Source organism: Brassica rapa, chromosome A05, assembly GCF_000309985.2.
Source record: "Brassica rapa cultivar Chiifu-401-42 chromosome A05, CAAS_Brap_v3.01, whole genome shotgun sequence".
In the NCBI taxonomy this organism is placed as follows: domain Eukaryota; kingdom Viridiplantae; phylum Streptophyta; class Magnoliopsida; order Brassicales; family Brassicaceae; genus Brassica; species Brassica rapa.
Genome location: NC_024799.2, coordinates 20,028,965 through 20,047,452, shown reverse-complemented (window position 1 = coordinate 20,047,452; position 18,488 = coordinate 20,028,965). Strand labels below are relative to the sequence as shown.

Here is an 18,488-nt window from a genome sequence, read left to right as displayed (position 1 = left end):
CCTAAACTTAATTAACAAACTAGACACTTCCTAAAATCAAATTAAATTTCAAAAGTGTTTATTATACACAAAAATAAACACGTATACGTAAAAAATTAATTTTTCAAAAAAACATTCAAGCTTCCCAAAATCTAACCCTAAGTATACATACAATACTACAACATATGTTGCCAAACCCTAGACCAAAAAATACCATGATTCACTACCTATACTCAACTATGTTGAAAATAATTCAATTTTGTTATATTTTAATTTATATCACTTAAAACTGTTTATAATTACATGATTTTAATTTTTCGCTTCTCAAAATATTTTTTTTTTTAATTATAAATTATTTTTAAGATAAACTACACCAGAAGACTTACTTTGAAGTTGTCCAGACGACTTCCAACATCTTAGACGACTCAGACGACTTACTAGGGCTATATTCATAAAAATAGCTTATGTTTTTTTGTTTGGTCACAAGGGGCTGAGCTGTAATTTCACAAGGCGTTTAGGTTAGTTTTGCATTTGATTCAAGTTTGGATATAGGTTTGGGGTTAAAATCAAGTTGTGAGTTAGTTTTGGTAAATTCCCTAGGAAAAAAATATATATATATATACTTCTTTTTTTTTTGAAAAAATGGTTAGGAAAGATTCGGTGAAATTTGTAGTGTAAAGTAAGGATTTTATTTATTGTTTCAACTTTCAAGACACATTGAGAAATTGTCATAGATTTAGCAGATAGTCTTGGGGTATCTCATGATCAGAGAGTGATGGAAATTGTAGTTATGAAAAATTATGAGTTAGGTCGGCTGTCCTCCATATTTGTTCATGTGGATGATTTTTGCATTTTTGATTTCAAAAAATATTTTTTTTGTTAGTGTTAAGTACTACACTGAAAAGATATTTACCATTATCCATTTGATTTTTTTCCTAAACTTCAAAATATTTTTCTGAAATGTTGAAAAATATTTATATCATGGGAAAAGGTTAAAAATCTTCAATTATAAAATTTTCTACCAAAAAATCAGGTTTTTTACTAGTAGTTTTTTTTCTTCTAGACATGATTGATGAGATTGTAGTAACTTATTTATGTCATGGCTGACCAACCCATATTTAGTTTCCATGCTGTCAATGAAAATTTTGAAAGACCTTCACTTCCCATCTGAAAGGCCGCAAAGAAGAGGTTCCTCCTGCCGGCAGAGAATCATAATAAACTCTTGCATAGCCAAACGATTCTAAGTGCCTCAATTGATTACAATGAAAGCAGGAACCGGCATGATAAGCTCCTTTGTTCCAGATAGTTACTGGATGTGTTTGTAGAGAGACACTCTTTCTTATATTCTTAAAAATGTTTCTGATAAATATTTTTGTCAAACTATGATAAGTATTTATTTAAATAAATTGTTTACCTATTAAAAATAGAAGAATGGACTTGGGACGGTCGCAAAAGTTTTCCTGTGTAAGCCGGGCCCTGGACAAATCACTAACGCTTCCCTTTTTATATAAACTAGAGTCGGTATCCGCGCTTCGCGCGGATTACATGTTTAATAAAAGTCCAGTTCAATTAAAATTGAAAGTTTTAAAGTTTCTGAAAGGGTAAGTTATGTTTTGTTTATTTTATAATGCGAAGACGTTGGAAGCGGTGATCATTTTTTTTAAAACAACAGTAAATTTGAATAATAAATTTTTTTGAGGAATTCAATATTCGTAAGAGAAAATAGTATTTGAGTGTGCCTATTTAATTGACGTAGGAAGCGGTAACGTAATTTTTTTTAAAGTTGGCTGGTGTCGTTTGCTATGAGGCTTAGGATAGAAGTTTATTCCTCTTTTGGAAGCGTTGTATGATACCAATATCGTTGTCAAAATAGAAGCACGATCCAGGTGTGGTTGTGAGTGATAGTTTTCCTGAAAAAGTCAAATATTTGTAAGCATTTATTTTGACATAAACTTTATGTTTAGTTTATTACGTTCATGTAACCGTGGAATGATACTTGTGATGATTACGATTTGTTTTTTTCTAGTATATATGTGATTTAACTCTCTGAAATTAGACTCCTTCTTGTCCCATAAAGTTAGACGTACCAATTTCGATCTACAAATAATTATTGTATTATATTTTGTTTAGTTGTAAACCAATTGTTATTTAATAAAAAGTTAGTACATGTCTAAACGCAATCCAATGATGATTTTTGAATCTGTGTAGTGGTTATATAAATCACTTCCTTGGATGAGGTATATGCGGCCAACAACATCTTTATGAATAATTTGGTTTTAGGGACAAAAATTTAGTATTTATTTGTATGTGAGAGAGTTATTGTTTTTTTTTAACCTGGGAGGAAGTTGGTTGCATTTGCTAACATGATCAACTGGTGGTAGCGTTGGGGCCGGAATATGTATGAAGGGATCGGTGGAATGTTTTCTTGAATCAGTGTAATAATTGTTGTCTCATTGATATTGATTATGTATGGTTGAACGGTAAGTCTGTACCGTTGGTTATTGGAAAGAAGATTAAAATATCTAATGTGATAAATTTTTCCTTCTTCGAAGCGTTGGTAGATTGTGTTAGACGTAGAAATAGACACCCTCTCTTCCATTATTTGTTCTTGTTTAGTGGTTAAAAGCCATCATTTGAAATGTAGTTGGAATAATTAAAAGTAAGTATTTTTAAGACAAATCTGGATGTCAAGACAAATGAAAGTTGTTCCTAGAAAAGTATTTTTATTTTTGTGATTTGTGATGGGCCACATCCTAATGATCCTAACGATTATTGGATGCGGTCCGAGGGTGTCGCCCCAATTGTTTTGATCTTCTGCTGTATGTTCTGCATAGATAAGAATGAGAATTATTTTGTATTCCCCATCTTTTATTAATTTCATATTTTTTTGAAGTGAACATAGTTATGGTTTGTTTGTTTTTTTTTTAAATTATTGACATGGTTATGTAGGCTGGCCCATAATTATTTGAATGAGGTCGAAGCATGAGTAATTGGAACTGGTAGTTGTAAATTTGTTGGGTGGGTTTGATAGTAGAATTTAGGTTTTTTTTAGAAATTTATAGTGTCTGTGTATGAAATGAGGGGGTTGTGTTATCTTGGACGGACAATTTTAAGATGAAAGGAAACTTAACCGGTTCACACATTGTTAAAGAAAACAGTAGAAATAATAAATTATCTGAAAAAATAGAAAATTCAAAAGAAAATAGTTTGACAGTTGAAATAAGTAATTGTCCGAAGGAAATAGTTTTATGAAGACGGTGATTTGGGTTAATGGGCTCGGCTGCGGGATTTTTTTTTATCTGGCCTACCGGCAAATCGTAGACAAACCGAGATTTTTGTAAGCGACAACGAAACCCAAATCTTTTATTGCAATTTTAATTCGAAGCCCAGTCCGTTAGTGACATGGCAGTTTGATAGGTGGAGATTATTTTGCCCATGTGGCACTTCTAGAAAAGCTAGGATTTAGTTCCTTTTATATAGTAGGATGAAAACCTTGGTTCGGAAACACAGCTTATTACTGTTGATAAAGGTTTACAAACCGAAACAAACGATAAAACACAAAGTACAAAACCAAAAGTTTAGGACATGATGCAAACCAGAAACCTTAAACGAAATGAGAAGTTTTAGAACGGAAAAATAAAAACAGAATATCCAGTGAGATGTTCACAGCCTCTGCAAGATAAATCAAGCACCACCACGCAAAGACTTTGTCCATCACCACCAGCAAGCCAGAAATGATAAATACTCTTCTTCACCTTCCTTCTAGCCTCACCCCACCATTGCCTGGCTCAATAAAACAACATATCACATTGTATTAGAGAGCAATGAAGAAGGAAACATACTATCGTACATACATGTATATATAGACTATTTACAGACAAAGAGAGCTTACATGGAAGAAGGCTTTCGGTGAAGGGGAACATAGCAGGACTCGTAAATTGAGTAGGAGGCCCGCCCCTTTCTTCCCACTTTCTAGTATTCACATGATAAGTCCACCATTGCCACTCAGTCACACACAGGATCTCCTTCTCTGATGACGTCAGGAATAATACAGTTTCAGAAAAGTTCATGAATGGCAAATAATCTTCGATTACAAGTACCCAACTAGCTTCTTTCCACTCCCATATGTCAAAGTAATCCACATGTAGAACTACAAGTGACAGAGATCCTCCCAGGTTTATCAGATACGTCGTAACTGTCATCCTGTCTTCGTAACGCAGGTCTGGTGAATAGTAAGGCAGCTCCATAACTCCAAATCTCTCTTCCATATCCACGTAGAGGATTATACCAGGATCTTCCAAAGAAACAAGCCAGTAGATTTTTCCTCCTACAAAGACATGACTGGATCTGTGTGGGATAAGAAAAACATACATTGGAAGATGAGGCACAGCGCCGATGATCCTCCACGCACCAGTGCTAGAAGAATACACCTCACACTCTATGTGCAAACCTGCTCCATTCTCACCATCAGAGACTATGCGGAAAATTTTGTACTCGCTCATGTCAGGACCATAAGCAACTCCGATGCTTGGTTTAGTCCAAAACGATGGTCGGCCCTGAGGAAGAAGCAGAGTCTGTTCAGTAGAAGGATTGCAGATCCATATCTGGTAATCTTCTTCATTTTCATCAGAGAGTTGGTTGATGCAGCATACTAATCCATTGAACGATGCTATCATGAGCATGTGGTGCTCAGCGTTTCTTCCCGGAGGATCAACTGTAGCGTGGTGTCGAAAGTCAAACTCCCCTGGCTTCAACAAATACAGCTCCATAGCGTTGTTTACTCTAGGACAAGCTATGTATGAGGGCTTCTTTCTCGATTGATCGAGATGTATCGTAGCAAAATGTTTGTCCCTAACTGAGTCACGCCAGTATCTGTTAACCGTTTTCACTGAACGGATAGACCTTACTGAGAGTCGAGATAAGATGTCACGAAAGACATCTTGTTTAGATTCTACGTCATCCCATGTCAGTGATGTCACTCGCCTGCGATGCTGAGCTCGCGTCTCGACCATTTTTTTTGTTTGTTTCTTGTTGCTAAGGCTCTGCATCGACAAAAAAAAAGAATTGGTTAGCCCATAAAAAAGTTTCAGAAACAGATATATTTGCAGCATGTATGTGTGTTTATCTGACTGTAAGCAGCACACAACTGCTAACTACTCAAACAAAAACATAGTCACCTCTTGGTATCCATCAGATAAAGACCGAAAAGACAGCTAACATACACCAATCAGAACCAAGCAAAAGGGTTTAGCAGAAGGGAAAATGCATCAAACCCTTCTTTCATATCTATGCATGATAATTTCTAACAACTGAAAACTAATCCCTAGAGCCTAGAAATATGATCTAAATCAGTGTTCTAAAAAGCGTTCGAGATGGCGTCGCCTAAGCGCTAAGCCTTCATAAACATAGTTACCCCTTGGTATCCATCAGATAAAGACCAAAAAAAAAGAGCTAACAAACACCAAACACCCATCAGAACCAAGCAAAAGGGCTTAACAGAGAGGAAAATGCATCAAAGCCTTCTTTCATATCTATGTATAAGGAAAAACTGAAAAAAAAAAGACAAAGAGCCTAGAAATATGATCTAAACCAGTGTTCTAAAAAGCGATCTAGGCAGCGGTGCTTAAGGGCTAAGCCTTCTAAAACCAATGGCTATTGTTTTCTAAACCGCATAGAAAATTATAATGTCATGATAATAAATAAGTTATTGTTAGATCGAGAAAGAAGAAACATTATACACCAACGCAAAATCAAGAATTTGTTGCAGAAGCAAAATCCGTCGCCCCGGAATCAAAATAATTGTTTCATCGCCGTTTTTTGCATATCTTTAAAGAATCAGAACCACATATAAATGATCATACCTAATCCTAACCAAAGGAAACAAATCTAACAAATTATCATGTTGCAAAATTCAGATCTGTTGGGTTTTCTCGAGCCCATATCAGCCCATTAGTACGATATTGTCCACTTTGGGCTTAAGAGGTAAGACCGCATAGCTTTGTTATTGGGCTCTTTCCCAAAAATCTCGTATTAATCAGCGTTGGTGGACATCGTTTTATATACTAAACATTATTTGTCTAAACTTCTAATAGGAGACTTTGTTTGCATTCACAACAAGATCTTAGATACACATATAAACATATTGAATACCATAATAGAGTTGCTATATACTTGAAAGCCGTCGAAAACTATAGTTAACTTGTTATTTTTTCGGATATTGACTAGAGGGATTGATTGAAAGTGTTCAAAAGTATTAGTTCCGTCAACGGCTTTAATTTAGTTGCTAAATAATTTTGTTTTAAGATATGACTAGAGGAAAATGATTGCAAGTTTATTTAAGCAAGAATAATTTTATTCTCATGGACATTTTGATATTTCAACTTACTGGAATACAGTGTATAACAGAGTACAATCTAATACATGCATTGATTTAGAATGGAACCCTCCCACAAAAAAATTAGAGTGTCAAATGGGCATTCATATCTATCCACCTTTTGGCCATGAGTTCCTAATAACTTGCTTACATGTTATATACATGCAGAGAAAATGAGATGTATATATTCTGCCATTTTCCAAAATACAGATTTCAGAAAATGCAGACTCTAGGAATAGCAACAATGACTGGTAAAATGCTCATCTTAATAAGAAAAAATGGCGAGAAAAAGCTCAAAAAATTTTATTTGTTGCCTAGTTAGATGTCTAATTAATGGGTCCATTTTGCACCAAAAAAAATCAATTATTTAAATTCAGAAAGGATAGTTTTTCAGAAATTTAAGAGAAAAAAGTCGCATTTGATTTCATATAGAGCAGCAAGTCCCATTCCAAATCCATGCAGAACAGATGAGAATCATTCTATCTTAGGCATATAGAAGTAGTCCTCAAGCAGAATACAATTCTTTCTAGTGCACACTAATCAATGTGTATGATGATGTTAACGGATACATATTTGTTACTTTCCTTATTGTCAAATCAATGTATATGAACACAGTAGAAACTAACCTTGTGAAGTGTGTTCTGCTTCCGAGACAAGACAAAGCTTATTACTATTGATAAAGTCATAAAGGCTTTACACCAAAAACAAATGTCACAAATAAGTTTTTACACCAACAAACGGAAAACACACAAAGTTCAAAACCAAAAGATTAGGACATGATGCAAACCAGAAAGCTTAAACGAAATGGAAAGTTTTAGAACAGAAAAATAAAAACAGAGTATCCAGTGAGAAACACACAGCCTCTTGCAACATAAATCAAGCACCACCACGCAAAGACTTTGTCCATCACCACCAGCAAGCCAGAGATAATAAATACTCATCTTCACTTTCCTGCTAGCCTCACCCCACCATTGCCTGGCTCAATAAAACAACATATCACATTGTATTAGAGAGCAATGAAAAAGGAGACATATTATATCATACATACATGTATGTGTCTATATAGACTATTTACAAACATAGAGCTTACATGGAAGAAGGCTTTCGGTGAAGGGGAAGATAGCAGGATTCGTAAATCGAGTAGGAGGCCTGCCCCTTTTTCTCCACTTTCTAGTATCCAAATGATAAGTCCACAAGTGCGACTCAGTCACAAACAGGATCTCCTTCTCTGACGAGGTCATGAATAATACAATATCACAAAAGTTCATGAATGGCAAATAATCTTCGATTACAAGTACCCAACTAGCTTCTGTCCACTCCCATACGTCAAAGTAATCCACATGTAGAACTACAAGTGACAGAGATCCTCCCAGGTTTATCAGATACGTCGTAACTGTTATCCTGTCTTCGTCACGCAGGTCTGTTGAATAGTAAGGCAGCTTCATAACTTCGAAGTTCTCCTCCATATCCACAGAGAGCATTATACCTGCAGGATCTTTCAGAGAAACCAGCCAGTAGATCTTCCCTCCTGCAAAGACATGAGCGGATCTGTGTGGACGGAAGTAAACATACATTGGAAGATGAAGCACAGGGCCGATGCCCCTCCACGCACCACTGCTAGATGAATACACCTCACATTCGTAGAGATAATCCCCTTTTCCAGCGTTTCTCCTGCCCACACAGAATATGCGGAAAATTTTGTAGTCGCTAATGTCAGGACCATATGCAACTCCAATACTTGGTTCAGTCCAAACAGATGGTCTGCCTTGAGGAAGAAGCAGAGTCTCTTCAGTAGAGGGATTGCAAATCCATATCTGATGATCTTCATTTTCATCACAGAGTTGGTTGATGCAGCATACTAATCCATTGAACGATGCTATCATGTGCATGCTGTGATCAGCGCTTCTTCCCGGAGGATCAACTGTAGCATGGTGTCGATAGTTGAACTTCCCTGGCTTCAACAAGTACAACTTCATAGCCTTGTCTGCTCTAGGACAAGCTATGTATGAGGGCTTCTTTCTCGACTGAGCTAGCTGTTTTGTAGCAAAATGTTTGTTGCTAATTGAGGCATGCCAGTATCTGTTAACCGTTTTGAATGAACGGATAGACCTTACTGACAGTCGAGATAAGATGTCATGAAACACATCTTCGGCACCTTCTACCTTACCCCATGTCTGTGATGTCACTCGCCTTCGATGCTGAGCTCGCGTCTCGACCATTTTTTTGTTCGCTTCTTGTTGCTAAGGCTCTGCATGGACAAAAAAAACATTGATTAGCCCATAAAAAAAAGGTTTCAGAAACAGATATATTTGCAACATGTGTGTGTATTTATCTGACTGTAAGCAGCACACAACTGCTAACTACTCATACATAAACATAGTTACCCCTTGGTATCCATCAGATAAAGACCAAAAAGACACCTAACAAACACCAATCAGAACCAAGCCAAAGGAAAATGATCTATGCATGAGAACTTAAAATGATAATTTCTAACAATTGAAAACTAATCCCTAGAGCCTAGAAATATGATCTAAATCAGTGTTCTAAAAAGCGTTCTAGATGGCGTCGCCTAAGCGCTAAGCCTTCTAAAACATAGTTACCCCTTGGTATCCATCAGATAAAGACCAACAAAAAGAGCTACCAAACACCAAACACCCATCAGAACCAAGCAAAAGGGCTTAATAGAGAAGAAATTGCATCAAAGCCTTCTTTCATACAAGGAAAATTGAAAAAAAAAACAAAGAGCCTAGAAATATGATCTGTTCTAAAAAGCGATCTAGGCGGCGCCGCCTAGGGGCTAAGCCTTCTAAAACCAATGGCTTTTATTTTCTAAACCGCATAGAAAATTATCATGTCATGATAATAAATAAGTTATTGTTAGATCGAGAAAGGAGAATCATTATACACCTAGGCAAAATCAAGAATTTGTTGCAGAAGCAAAATGCAAAATCCGTCACCACGGAATCAAAATAACTGTTTCATCAGCGTCTGTTACATATCTTCAAAGCATCAGAACCACATATAAATGATCATACCTAAACCTAACCAAAGGAAACAAATCTAACAAGTTATCATGTTGCAAAACTCAGATCTCTTGGGATTTCTCGAGCCCATATCCAATCTTGCCTAGGCCAATTAGTACGATATTGTCCACTTTGGGCTTAAGAGGTAAGACCGCATGGCTTTGCTATTGGGCCCTTTACCAAAAGATCTCGTACTATCAGAGTTGGTGGACATCCTTTTATATACTAAACATTATTTGCCTAAACTTCTAATATGAGACTTTGTTTGCATTCACAACAAGATCATAGATAAATATATAAACATATTGAATACCATAATAGAGTTGCTATGTACTCGAAAACTAAGTTAACTTGTTACTTTTTCGGATATTTAGCAGAGGGAATGATTGAAAGTGTTCAAAAGTATTAACTCCGTCAACGGCTTTAATTTAGTTGCTAAATAATTTTGTTTTAAAATTTGACTAGAGGAAATGCTTGCAAGTCTATTCATATGGACAATTTGATATTTCAATTAACTGGAATATAGTGTATAAACAGTGTACAATCTAATACATGCATTGGTTTAGAAATGAACCCTCTCACAAAAATATTACAGTGTCAAATGTGAGCATATGTACCCGCAATTTTGGCCATGAGTTCCTAAAAATGCAGAGAAAATGAGCTATGGATTCCGCCATTTTCCAGAATACAGAATTCAGAAAATGCAGACTTTAGGAAGAGCAACAATGAATGATAAAATGCACATTTTAAAAGAAAACTTAAAGAAATAGTCATTTTATCTAAAACAGAGGTTTAGTAATATATATGCAGAACTACTACGTTCAGTGTAATTGGCAGAAAGAAGAAACATATGAAATAAAAGGAAACAACAAAAGCATTGTTGATGATGTCCCAATGCCTAATCAATGCACAATAGAAACCAGCTAACCTTGTGAGGTGTGTTCTGCTTCAGCAACAATCAACAAACTCATAATCTTCTTCCAGCCGTGACCCTCCTTCATCGAAGCTTTCCTTCCCTTTTTGAAAACGAAAATTCACAATTTAGTTTCTAAATTTTAATAATTTAGCAAGAAATCAATTATTAAATATTCCCTCGTGATCACATCAAATCAATAATTCAATTCTATCTGGTTTCCGTTTCGTCATCAACCGCTAAACCTCTCTCTGTAACGGATTCAGAATCAGAAAACGGCAAAGAAACACCATCGCTTACCTCTTAATGACGAGATAACGGCGAAAGATTAATGTGGAACGAAGTGAAAGAGCGTCCGAAAACGGAAACAAATTCTTCATGACGGCAAAAGAATCTATTTTTGTTTTTCTCTTTTCCGTGAAAATCGAGATGCTGAAGAAACACGTGTTTGCTAAGAGAGGAAAAATAATCAATTCGTGTTGCTGATTCTCAGATTAGAGTGGCGACGAGTGTTTTATTTAGCTTTTGATCCCTAGAAAGTGTCGAAAACTAATTGGGATTTGCGAATCCGGGGATATTATCCCCTTTTATACAGGTGAGCTCGAGGCAGTTCGGTTTCGAGTCGGATAATTTAAACTTAAAGAACTTTTTGAATCTTGGCGCTTTTTTTCATGATGTGGTCGGATATTTTTATCCGAAATATTTTATTTTATTTATATCTGATGGGTTTTTATCAGGTTATCCAAAATATTTATTTAAACTTAAATTTATTTAAAAACTAATACTTTCTTTGTTTCAGATTACTTGTTCTTTTAGATTTCGATATACAAATTGAAAAAACATTTAATTTTGTATATTTACTAGATAAAAAAAATCATTATCAATAAACTTAACCATATTTTAATCAATTGAAAAATAGATTAAAATGTAAAACTAATAAATTTTACATTAAAATTATAAAACGATATTTATTTGGAAACAAATATTTTACCTTACAATGACAAGTAATCTGAAATAGAAAGGGTACATATTAAATAATTAATCAAATGTATATATTAGACTGATTTTAAAATATTCATAAATGTGGTCAATAACATAGGTAGATGTTGAAAAAGTAATATATGACAGGATACTAAAAATAAAAATGATATTTTATATTTAAATTAATTTTTATTAAATTATTTATTTATTTATATTTGAAATATTTGTTTCGGATACTAAAGATCCAAATGGCAACATGCAAAATAACTGTGGTGCGGTCCTAGTATAACAAAATTATAAAGATACAAATTATAAGTAAAATAATTTGTTACCATTAATTGGGGTGTAAGGAGATTTGTAACATACCCAACCTAAATAGAATCTTCCAATATTATTTATATTATAACTAAGATTTTTCAAACTTTTAGGTACTTTTAGCATAATTGGTTCGGGTTAAATTTGAGTAACATCCAATGCTCAAACTACCGGACAATAAAATCCTTTCAGATAGGATCAGAGTTAAATTTGAGTTTAGGATCGGATTCAGTTTAGATCTCCTCCGATACACATACGGGCTGGGCTATAAGAGTTCGGTTCGATTCTGAAACTTAAACCAGAAAGGCAGCTGACGCCTCATCATAACCAATTTATACGGACGATGCCTATATTTTCTCTTGGATGTATGACCAAAAATGATTACTACCGTATGCTATATATGAAATGTGACAAAGCGGAGATAAGCCTAATATTAAAAAAAATAAAAAGAGAGACGGAGAAAGCTTTGTAATCAGGGTGCATGATTGTGACATTTTAATCTTCAAATTTTCGAAGTCAAAAGAAAGAGACCTGTTCTTGATGCTTTTATCATCACTAGACCAAAATTAGTAATTTCGCCATAATCGACAAGTAAAAACTGGGAAACCAAACAATTCATAACCCAATCCAAATCTTAAAACCCTAAAAGTTCTATAGAAAGAAAGGACTAGTTTCTGTCTCTTCTTTTCGTTTCTTTTCTTTTCCATCCATAAAATTTCAACACTCACTCGGTTTACCTAATCAGTTTTCGAGACGCTGAAAGAAGTAGAGATAACCCATGTCTTTAGGAGGATCTGTCGAGATACCTACTTTGCTGTCATTGAATATGACCCAACGACCTTCTTTCAATATGTGTGCCACATAGTGACCACAGTGCGTTGATGTTCCCATGTGGCTTACTATCCCAAACAGCTTATATCCTGCATTTTTTTGGAAGCTTTTAGAATTGGGATCTGACTACGTTTTGGAAGGTAATAAAGAGTTTTCAGGAAACTAACTCCCTCCTCCATCTGGTAGTCCAGTCTGAGCTGGAGTTTGCGCTGAACTGCTAGAGGAAACGTCCATGTCTGAAACAGATGCATTAGGGTTGTTGAATATCCAATCTGTTGCTTTCTCTATATCTCCTCCCTGAATATAAATAATGTCGGTAATGAGACCAAAAAAAAAAAGATCCTCACCAAAAAACTACATTTAATTTGCCCAAAAGCGTTAAAAGAAAGACTTTACCGAGGCTTTGAGTGCCTTTCGAGCAACCTCTTCAGCAAAACCAAAGGAGATTAAGGTATCAACGCTTGATTGGTCAACGTCAGATGCCTGATGGGAGATTGGTGCGTCGATATCTATGATAACATTTTATACATCATCATGTTATAGGTTGGTAAAATCAAGCCTGGAAATATATTCAGTTACCTGGATCATCCATGTGAGAAAATAGCCAGTTCGTCGCCTCTTCAACCCCAACATTAGACGTATTTATGGCGGCTTTCTGGCAATGAAGCTGGTTAAATCCCATTGAGACGAGTTGTGCAACTATCTCCTCATTGGCCACAGGCTGTGCAGTTTCCATCACTTCTTCTGGAACTGTATACAGAATTAAGTCAACCATTATTCAGGCGAATTAGCATTCTTTTACAAAATCAGTGACATACCGGCATCTGGCAACAGTTCTTCTCCAGGTTGAAGCCCTTTGCTGCGCATGTGGCTGATATCAATTACATCCGGAACATCAATGTACACATCTGTCTCATCAAGAAAAAAATATAATAAGCATTTGTATATACAATGCAAGTAGGGAAACATTAAAAGGATTAGTGCTTCAGCAAGAGACCAAGCTTCTTTGGCACCCAGCCTGCATCCATAACAAACTTCCGCATGTGCAAGACCAAGTAATCTGGGAAAGATGTCAAACCAGTTGTCCTGCATAAATGTTCACCCACTCAAAGACATTAGTATACATTGATTTTGTGCTAGGATTCACTAAGAAAAGAAACATCATACTTGATAGCTGTTGTCTTTCCCTTCAGAGCAGTGCTGTAGTAATCATGAATCTGCTCTGGTGATGCAAACGTTGCTAGACAAGCTTCTAAAGGAACTCGTGGGCGTACAATATCATCAGTTGACCTGCTTAGACTAAATATCTTAGATACTGCAGAGAAACTATGAAATATACTAAACTTGAGTCAACTAACTCACATATTATTTTCTTCCAATCCTTTGCCTGCTTTCTGGTTGTTAAAGGCTTCTAATTCATCTTGATCACCAAAGGTATAGCAAAACAAAACACCACATAATTAAGGAACAGGCCAAATGATAAAAGCAAGCAGAACAGAGAAGAACAAGATATACCTTTATTAGTTGCCTCCTGCAGTGGAATGTTCAAAGAAAGAATACAGTCATCCCTCTTATTATATGAGACCTTCCCAGATGAACAAAGGATCTTTTCTTCTACTCCAAACTTGAAGCTCCTCGAGGGGTCTAAATCTGGTTTCGTGTTGTTGCCACGCTCAACTTTATCTAGCAAGTGGAGGAAAAAGTCGAGAGCATCCTCCAAAACAGAATGGTGCTAGTTAGTGTGAAATCTTAATGAATTCAATAAAGAGATGTGTAGACAGGAGCACCAGTCAAAATTCTTAACATTCCAAGAGACATGGTTTTCACCTGCTGTCTCATAGAAGAGAACTCTCCATGGCCAGCAGCAACTACCGATTTGAACATGCGAGGAGGGATTCCTTCTTGCCTCTGTTATCGATTAAAGCCAAGCAAATATGTAAAGTCATTAGAAATCAACACAGTACAAAACAATGTGTGCCATCTTTGCGTATGTATATTTTATTCAAAAGACAATATGGACAAGATATTTAATAAACATATCAAATAGAATCTTACAGCTTCTGCAGTTGCAGCATCCTTCTGCATTTATAAGAATGGGAAAATCAATGTACTGAGGCCAAATGCCGTGGTTTGGATAATATAAGTCTCTTTAAATATTCATACCTCTGTTACAGGAATAGAGTACTTCCCAGATAGTAAACCATGTCCAAGCTTTGTCCTGCCACCAAAAATTTAGGAAATGAATATGCAAAACCGACATGCAACTTTCCTCATGGAAATCAGATTTAAAACAAACTGAACAGCATATTAGAACCAAGCGGAGAAATAACAAAAACTTGAGGATGGATCATGCAGATACAGAGCATCCACAAATATAATGTTAGAACCTTTTTATCTTTAGTGTGTCAAAAGTTTAACCGTATGATAACAGAAACTCAAGAGTATAAGACATAGTAATATTTTTTCTAGCAGAAACTCACAATTGCATATTGAGGTCCAAAGTTGGATCAGCAGGAGCCATTTCAAATGCCAACTTTAAGCTCTGATGTGAGAAGTATCTGCAACAATTTTAGTACCAGAAGTTACTACAGTGGATTCTACAAGGTTTGTTTTGCCTTTAGTAATACAAGTAATAAAAGGAAACAAGGCTAATGCCATCTACTTGCAAATAGTACCTTGAAATAAACGAATGGGTCGAGAAAAGAATCTGCATCGTAGCTGCCAAGTAGCAACTAGCAAAGGAAATGAAACGGGCATAAGGCATCAACAAGGAAATGAAATCCCTGATAAGATTTTAATTACAAAGAATACCTGTTCCCAAGATTGACAAGTCCAGTATATCCAGGTCCAAAAACTGGCACCAATTCTTTTCCACTCTCTTGTATACGGTTCCAATCAAAATTCGTATTTTGATCAAGTTCTCTTTCGGCAGTTGTCATTTCTGTCTGTAAAGATTGATTCAAACAACCCAAGAAAGTCGAGATTGTTCAGATAAAAGATGCTTTATCAAAATAACATATCTTTAAGCAATAAACTAGCAAACAGGGACAGTAGAACAAGAAATAGCATAAAATAGTATGCAATAACACTGATGTGAGTCTACTTGCTCTTGGCAAATGGGAAATTTAGCCTCATACATGTGCCTACATGTGCCACGTATTTACAAGATGTTGAAGAAAACAAGGTTGTTTTGTGGCAGTTGATAGTGAGAAAAAAAAAAGAGCTCAAGAGAGAAGCATTCAGGAACAACCAGCACTTGACCAAAGTGACCCAGAAAGGGTATCTATACAAGCCCCAACACTACAAGAATACCTAAGATTGAGCCTTTAATGAAAACGCAGTTTACGAGATTCATGACTAAGACCATACTGACCTTCTGCATCGAGGAGAAGTCGATTCCAAAATGGGCCAGATGCTGAGCCAGGAGTGGGTCCAAAACACTGTCATCTTCCGGGTAGGAATAAACATCTGCCAAAATATTTGCAACCGAAAGTGCTAAAGATATTAAAACCGTCCCAAGAACATGAAAATGAACACATAAAAACAAAGTGATGAAGGAAGTCCAGCCGAAAGCTAGCAATCAACTGACATTATCTATTCACAACAGTGAATACGGAATCATCTTTATTTTGACAATGTATGTACGTACACGATTCCAACCACATAAAACATTTCTCCAACGAATATTACAGATGCGAGTAAAATTAGATTAAGGAAACAAGACAAGTTTCCATTACCTGCTGCTTCCAAGTCAGCGGTGATAGTTCCAAGCTTTACAGCAAGAGGGTAGCTTGTTTCCTTGTAGTGCTCAACAGCATGGTTGTTTCCACCAGTCCCATCCCAGTTTTTCCTCCCACAGAGAATCATCCCATCGGTAAGATTAAGCCAGAGATTCTCCTTCTTATCACACTTGGCACATTTCCAACCAGAGGGAGGAATAACAACGCCGCTCTTGATCTGCTGCAGCGTCAATGCATGTTCACTAGCTTTCTTCTCCTCAGCTGTCCAAGCTGCAACTTGCTCTCTCCGCTCAGCACCAACGGCACTCAGTACAGTATCAACCGCAATCCTCACCTATTATAAATCACGAAATAAATAAAAAGCTAAATACATGCATAGATCATGTTGCTGTAAATCCTTTCTCTAATACCTTCTCTGGTAGTTCAACAGAAGGGAAAGGAAGTGAAACAAAATCCGGAAGAATGACTATGCTATAAGATTCCTCATACTCAGTCTCATTGTTGTCAAATCCTCCATCAACACCTGCAAAATTACAAGCGAGAAAATCCTCAAATGAGAATCTTATAAAACAGTTACGCCATTGCAATTCAGTTAGGGATTAAATGATTAATGCATATATGAGTCATGTTCGTTTGGTTGCCGCAGTTTTCGGCGTTGCCGTCAATGAAAATAGTTGTTGTTCGTTTCGTAGACGCCGAAGCAGTATTAATAGCAGATTTTTTCGGCGATCAACGCGAGGAAGCAGCATTTAGACGCAGACGCAGTACCGGCGTCAATGAAACTAACAAGAGTTTATAAAAAAAATTGACGGCGACGCAGCCGCAGGTAGCTGCGTCAACCAAACGAACAGCACTATATATTTTTCTGAATCGGGGTCGAGGCGAATTGATTCATACCAATAGCGAGGAGAGTAGGTTTCTTGAGAGGGCGATCCTCGGGAACAGACTTGGGAGTCTCCTTGATGTGGAGGTAAACAGGATTCCCCGTCTTCTCGTGATTCCAAGCAACGTAGTCTTTTCCAAAAGCAAGGAAGCTGTTCATGTCTACGAACAATCCTCCTTCCGATCTCTGTAAAAAAACATCACCACACATCAGTGAGTCGCCGCCACTTCGAAAGAGTCAATAAGAAGAAAACGAGCTATGAGAGGGGTTATCGAGAGGTTTACCGGGGTGTCGAAGGAGAGGCAACACTCGTGCTTGTAGATGCGGTGGGTGGGTTCGGGGATCTGAACCCTAGACAAGTTGGATCGGAGAAGCTCCATAAGGGGTTTTTGGAGATGAAGGCCAAGTCTCGACGGAGAGACGCTGAATGTGTTGTGATTATCTCTGCAGGTCTTTGTTAAAAAGGTTTCAGGTGAAACGGTGACGTTCGGCTGAAGTCCTTTTCTCTTGATTCTTGACTCAACTTTTGGGTTTCATAAGAAAAACGAAAGTAAATCGTGTCAAGTAGGGGAAAATTCGTTAACCAATATTTGTTGGATAAGCTTAAAAATATACTCCACTAAATGGAGGAAATCAGGAAAACTCTCTCGATAGAGTTTGGATAATGAAGAAAAACGAAAGTAAATCGTGTCAAGTTGGGGAAAACTCTCTCGATAGAGTTTGGATAATAATAATAATAAAAATACAAATTAGAATACTGTACGGCCCAATAACGATTTTATATTTACCCAATCCCTGGGGTACACATGAGAATATTGTACGGCCCAATAGATTTTGTAGTTACCCAATCCAAAACAGGAAAATAAACTATATGTAAAATAACTGGCAAATAATTTTTTTTTTGTCAACAACTGGAAAATAATTATTAGGTTTATGTATATTGTTCCTAGGTGAAACGTTTTCGGTTAACGTTTGAAACACTAAATTCAAATGTTACAATTCTAATTTTGTTGGGTCATCATGTTTATTTTACTAATTTGTATTCTTTTATTTTATACTACTTTGGAAATAAGAAAATTCGGTTAGGTAACCAAACAAACTTGATGAAGTGGATATGCAACTCAGTGTTGAATTCATGTAAATGCTCATTGCGGGATTTAGTTAACTAATTTTGGCAACTTAAACACAAACCGTAATGCCTAAGCATATTTAGAATATGTTGTAAGTTATGAACTATTGTATATTGTTTTTAAAATTGTATACAATAATTATAATTCGCATTGTGCACATCTTTTGTTAAATAAGTTTACACTTCAAAGTAACTAACCAATTAATCTAATGTTCTAATTTTATGCTTGGCATGGATATAGTTCAGTCAGATACTGAAAAATTATGCTCTAGACTTCATATTTAAAAATTAAACACAACATTTAAAATTTTAAAAATATTG

General features: G+C 36.1%; 2 protein-coding genes across 4 annotated transcripts; both read right to left on the bottom strand.

Moving 5' to 3' along the window:
• Positions 1-556: 556 nt before the first annotated feature.
• Positions 557-11,835, bottom strand: LOC103869301 (F-box protein At5g07610). Of its 3 annotated transcripts, none has more exons than XM_033291562.1 (6): positions 10,589-11,835; positions 10,304-10,391; positions 7,443-8,600; positions 5,718-7,327; positions 3,872-5,021; positions 557-3,762 (listed from the first exon to the last, which is right to left on the bottom strand). In XM_033291562.1, exons 5-6 carry the CDS (start codon positions 4,989-4,991, stop codon positions 3,731-3,733), a joined length of 1,152 nt encoding a protein of 383 aa, XP_033147453.1. In that variant the 5' UTR covers positions 4,992-5,021; positions 5,718-7,327; positions 7,443-8,600; positions 10,304-10,391; positions 10,589-11,835; the 3' UTR covers positions 557-3,730. The 3 variants fall into 3 exon arrangements, 2 of the variants coding, with proteins under 2 accessions (XP_033147453.1, XP_033147452.1); XR_004458166.1 differs by having other exon boundaries at positions 2,242-3,762; XM_033291561.1 differs by lacking the exons at positions 3,872-5,021; positions 5,718-7,327.
• A 234-nt stretch (positions 11,836-12,069) lies between these two features.
• On the bottom strand, positions 12,070-17,614 carry LOC103869299 (ubiquitin carboxyl-terminal hydrolase 14). The gene is made up of 20 exons (XM_009147359.3): positions 17,323-17,614; positions 17,053-17,224; positions 16,566-16,678; positions 16,153-16,489; positions 15,789-15,883; positions 15,227-15,360; positions 15,091-15,147; positions 14,896-14,973; positions 14,579-14,633; positions 14,471-14,494; positions 14,243-14,323; positions 13,931-14,129; positions 13,778-13,835; positions 13,583-13,705; positions 13,413-13,501; positions 13,234-13,323; positions 12,995-13,165; positions 12,812-12,924; positions 12,583-12,712; positions 12,070-12,504 (listed from the first exon to the last, which is right to left on the bottom strand). The coding sequence occupies exons 1-20, from the start codon at positions 17,416-17,418 to the stop codon at positions 12,326-12,328; spliced, it is 2,394 nt and encodes a 797-aa protein (XP_009145607.1). The 5' UTR covers positions 17,419-17,614; the 3' UTR covers positions 12,070-12,325.
• Between the last annotated feature and the right edge of the window lie 874 nt (positions 17,615-18,488).

Coding starts and splice junctions, on each gene's coding strand:
- LOC103869301 (XM_033291561.1), bottom strand. CDS start 8,571: ATGGTCGAGACGCGAGCTCAGCATCGAAGGCGAGTGACATCACAGACA. Junction 3,763..7,442: donor CACCGAAAGCCTTCTTCCAT/GTAAGCTCTATG, acceptor TTATTGAGCCAG/GCAATGGTGGGGTGAGGCTA.
- LOC103869299 (XM_009147359.3), bottom strand. CDS start 17,418: ATGGAGCTTCTCCGATCCAACTTGTCTAGGGTTCAGATCCCCGAACCC. Junction 14,495..14,578: donor ACTCTATTCCTGTAACAGAG/GTATGAATATTT, acceptor TTATAAATGCAG/AAGGATGCTGCAACTGCAGA. Junction 12,925..12,994: donor TTCTCACATGGATGATCCAG/GTAACTGAATAT, acceptor ATGTTATCATAG/ATATCGACGCACCAATCTCC.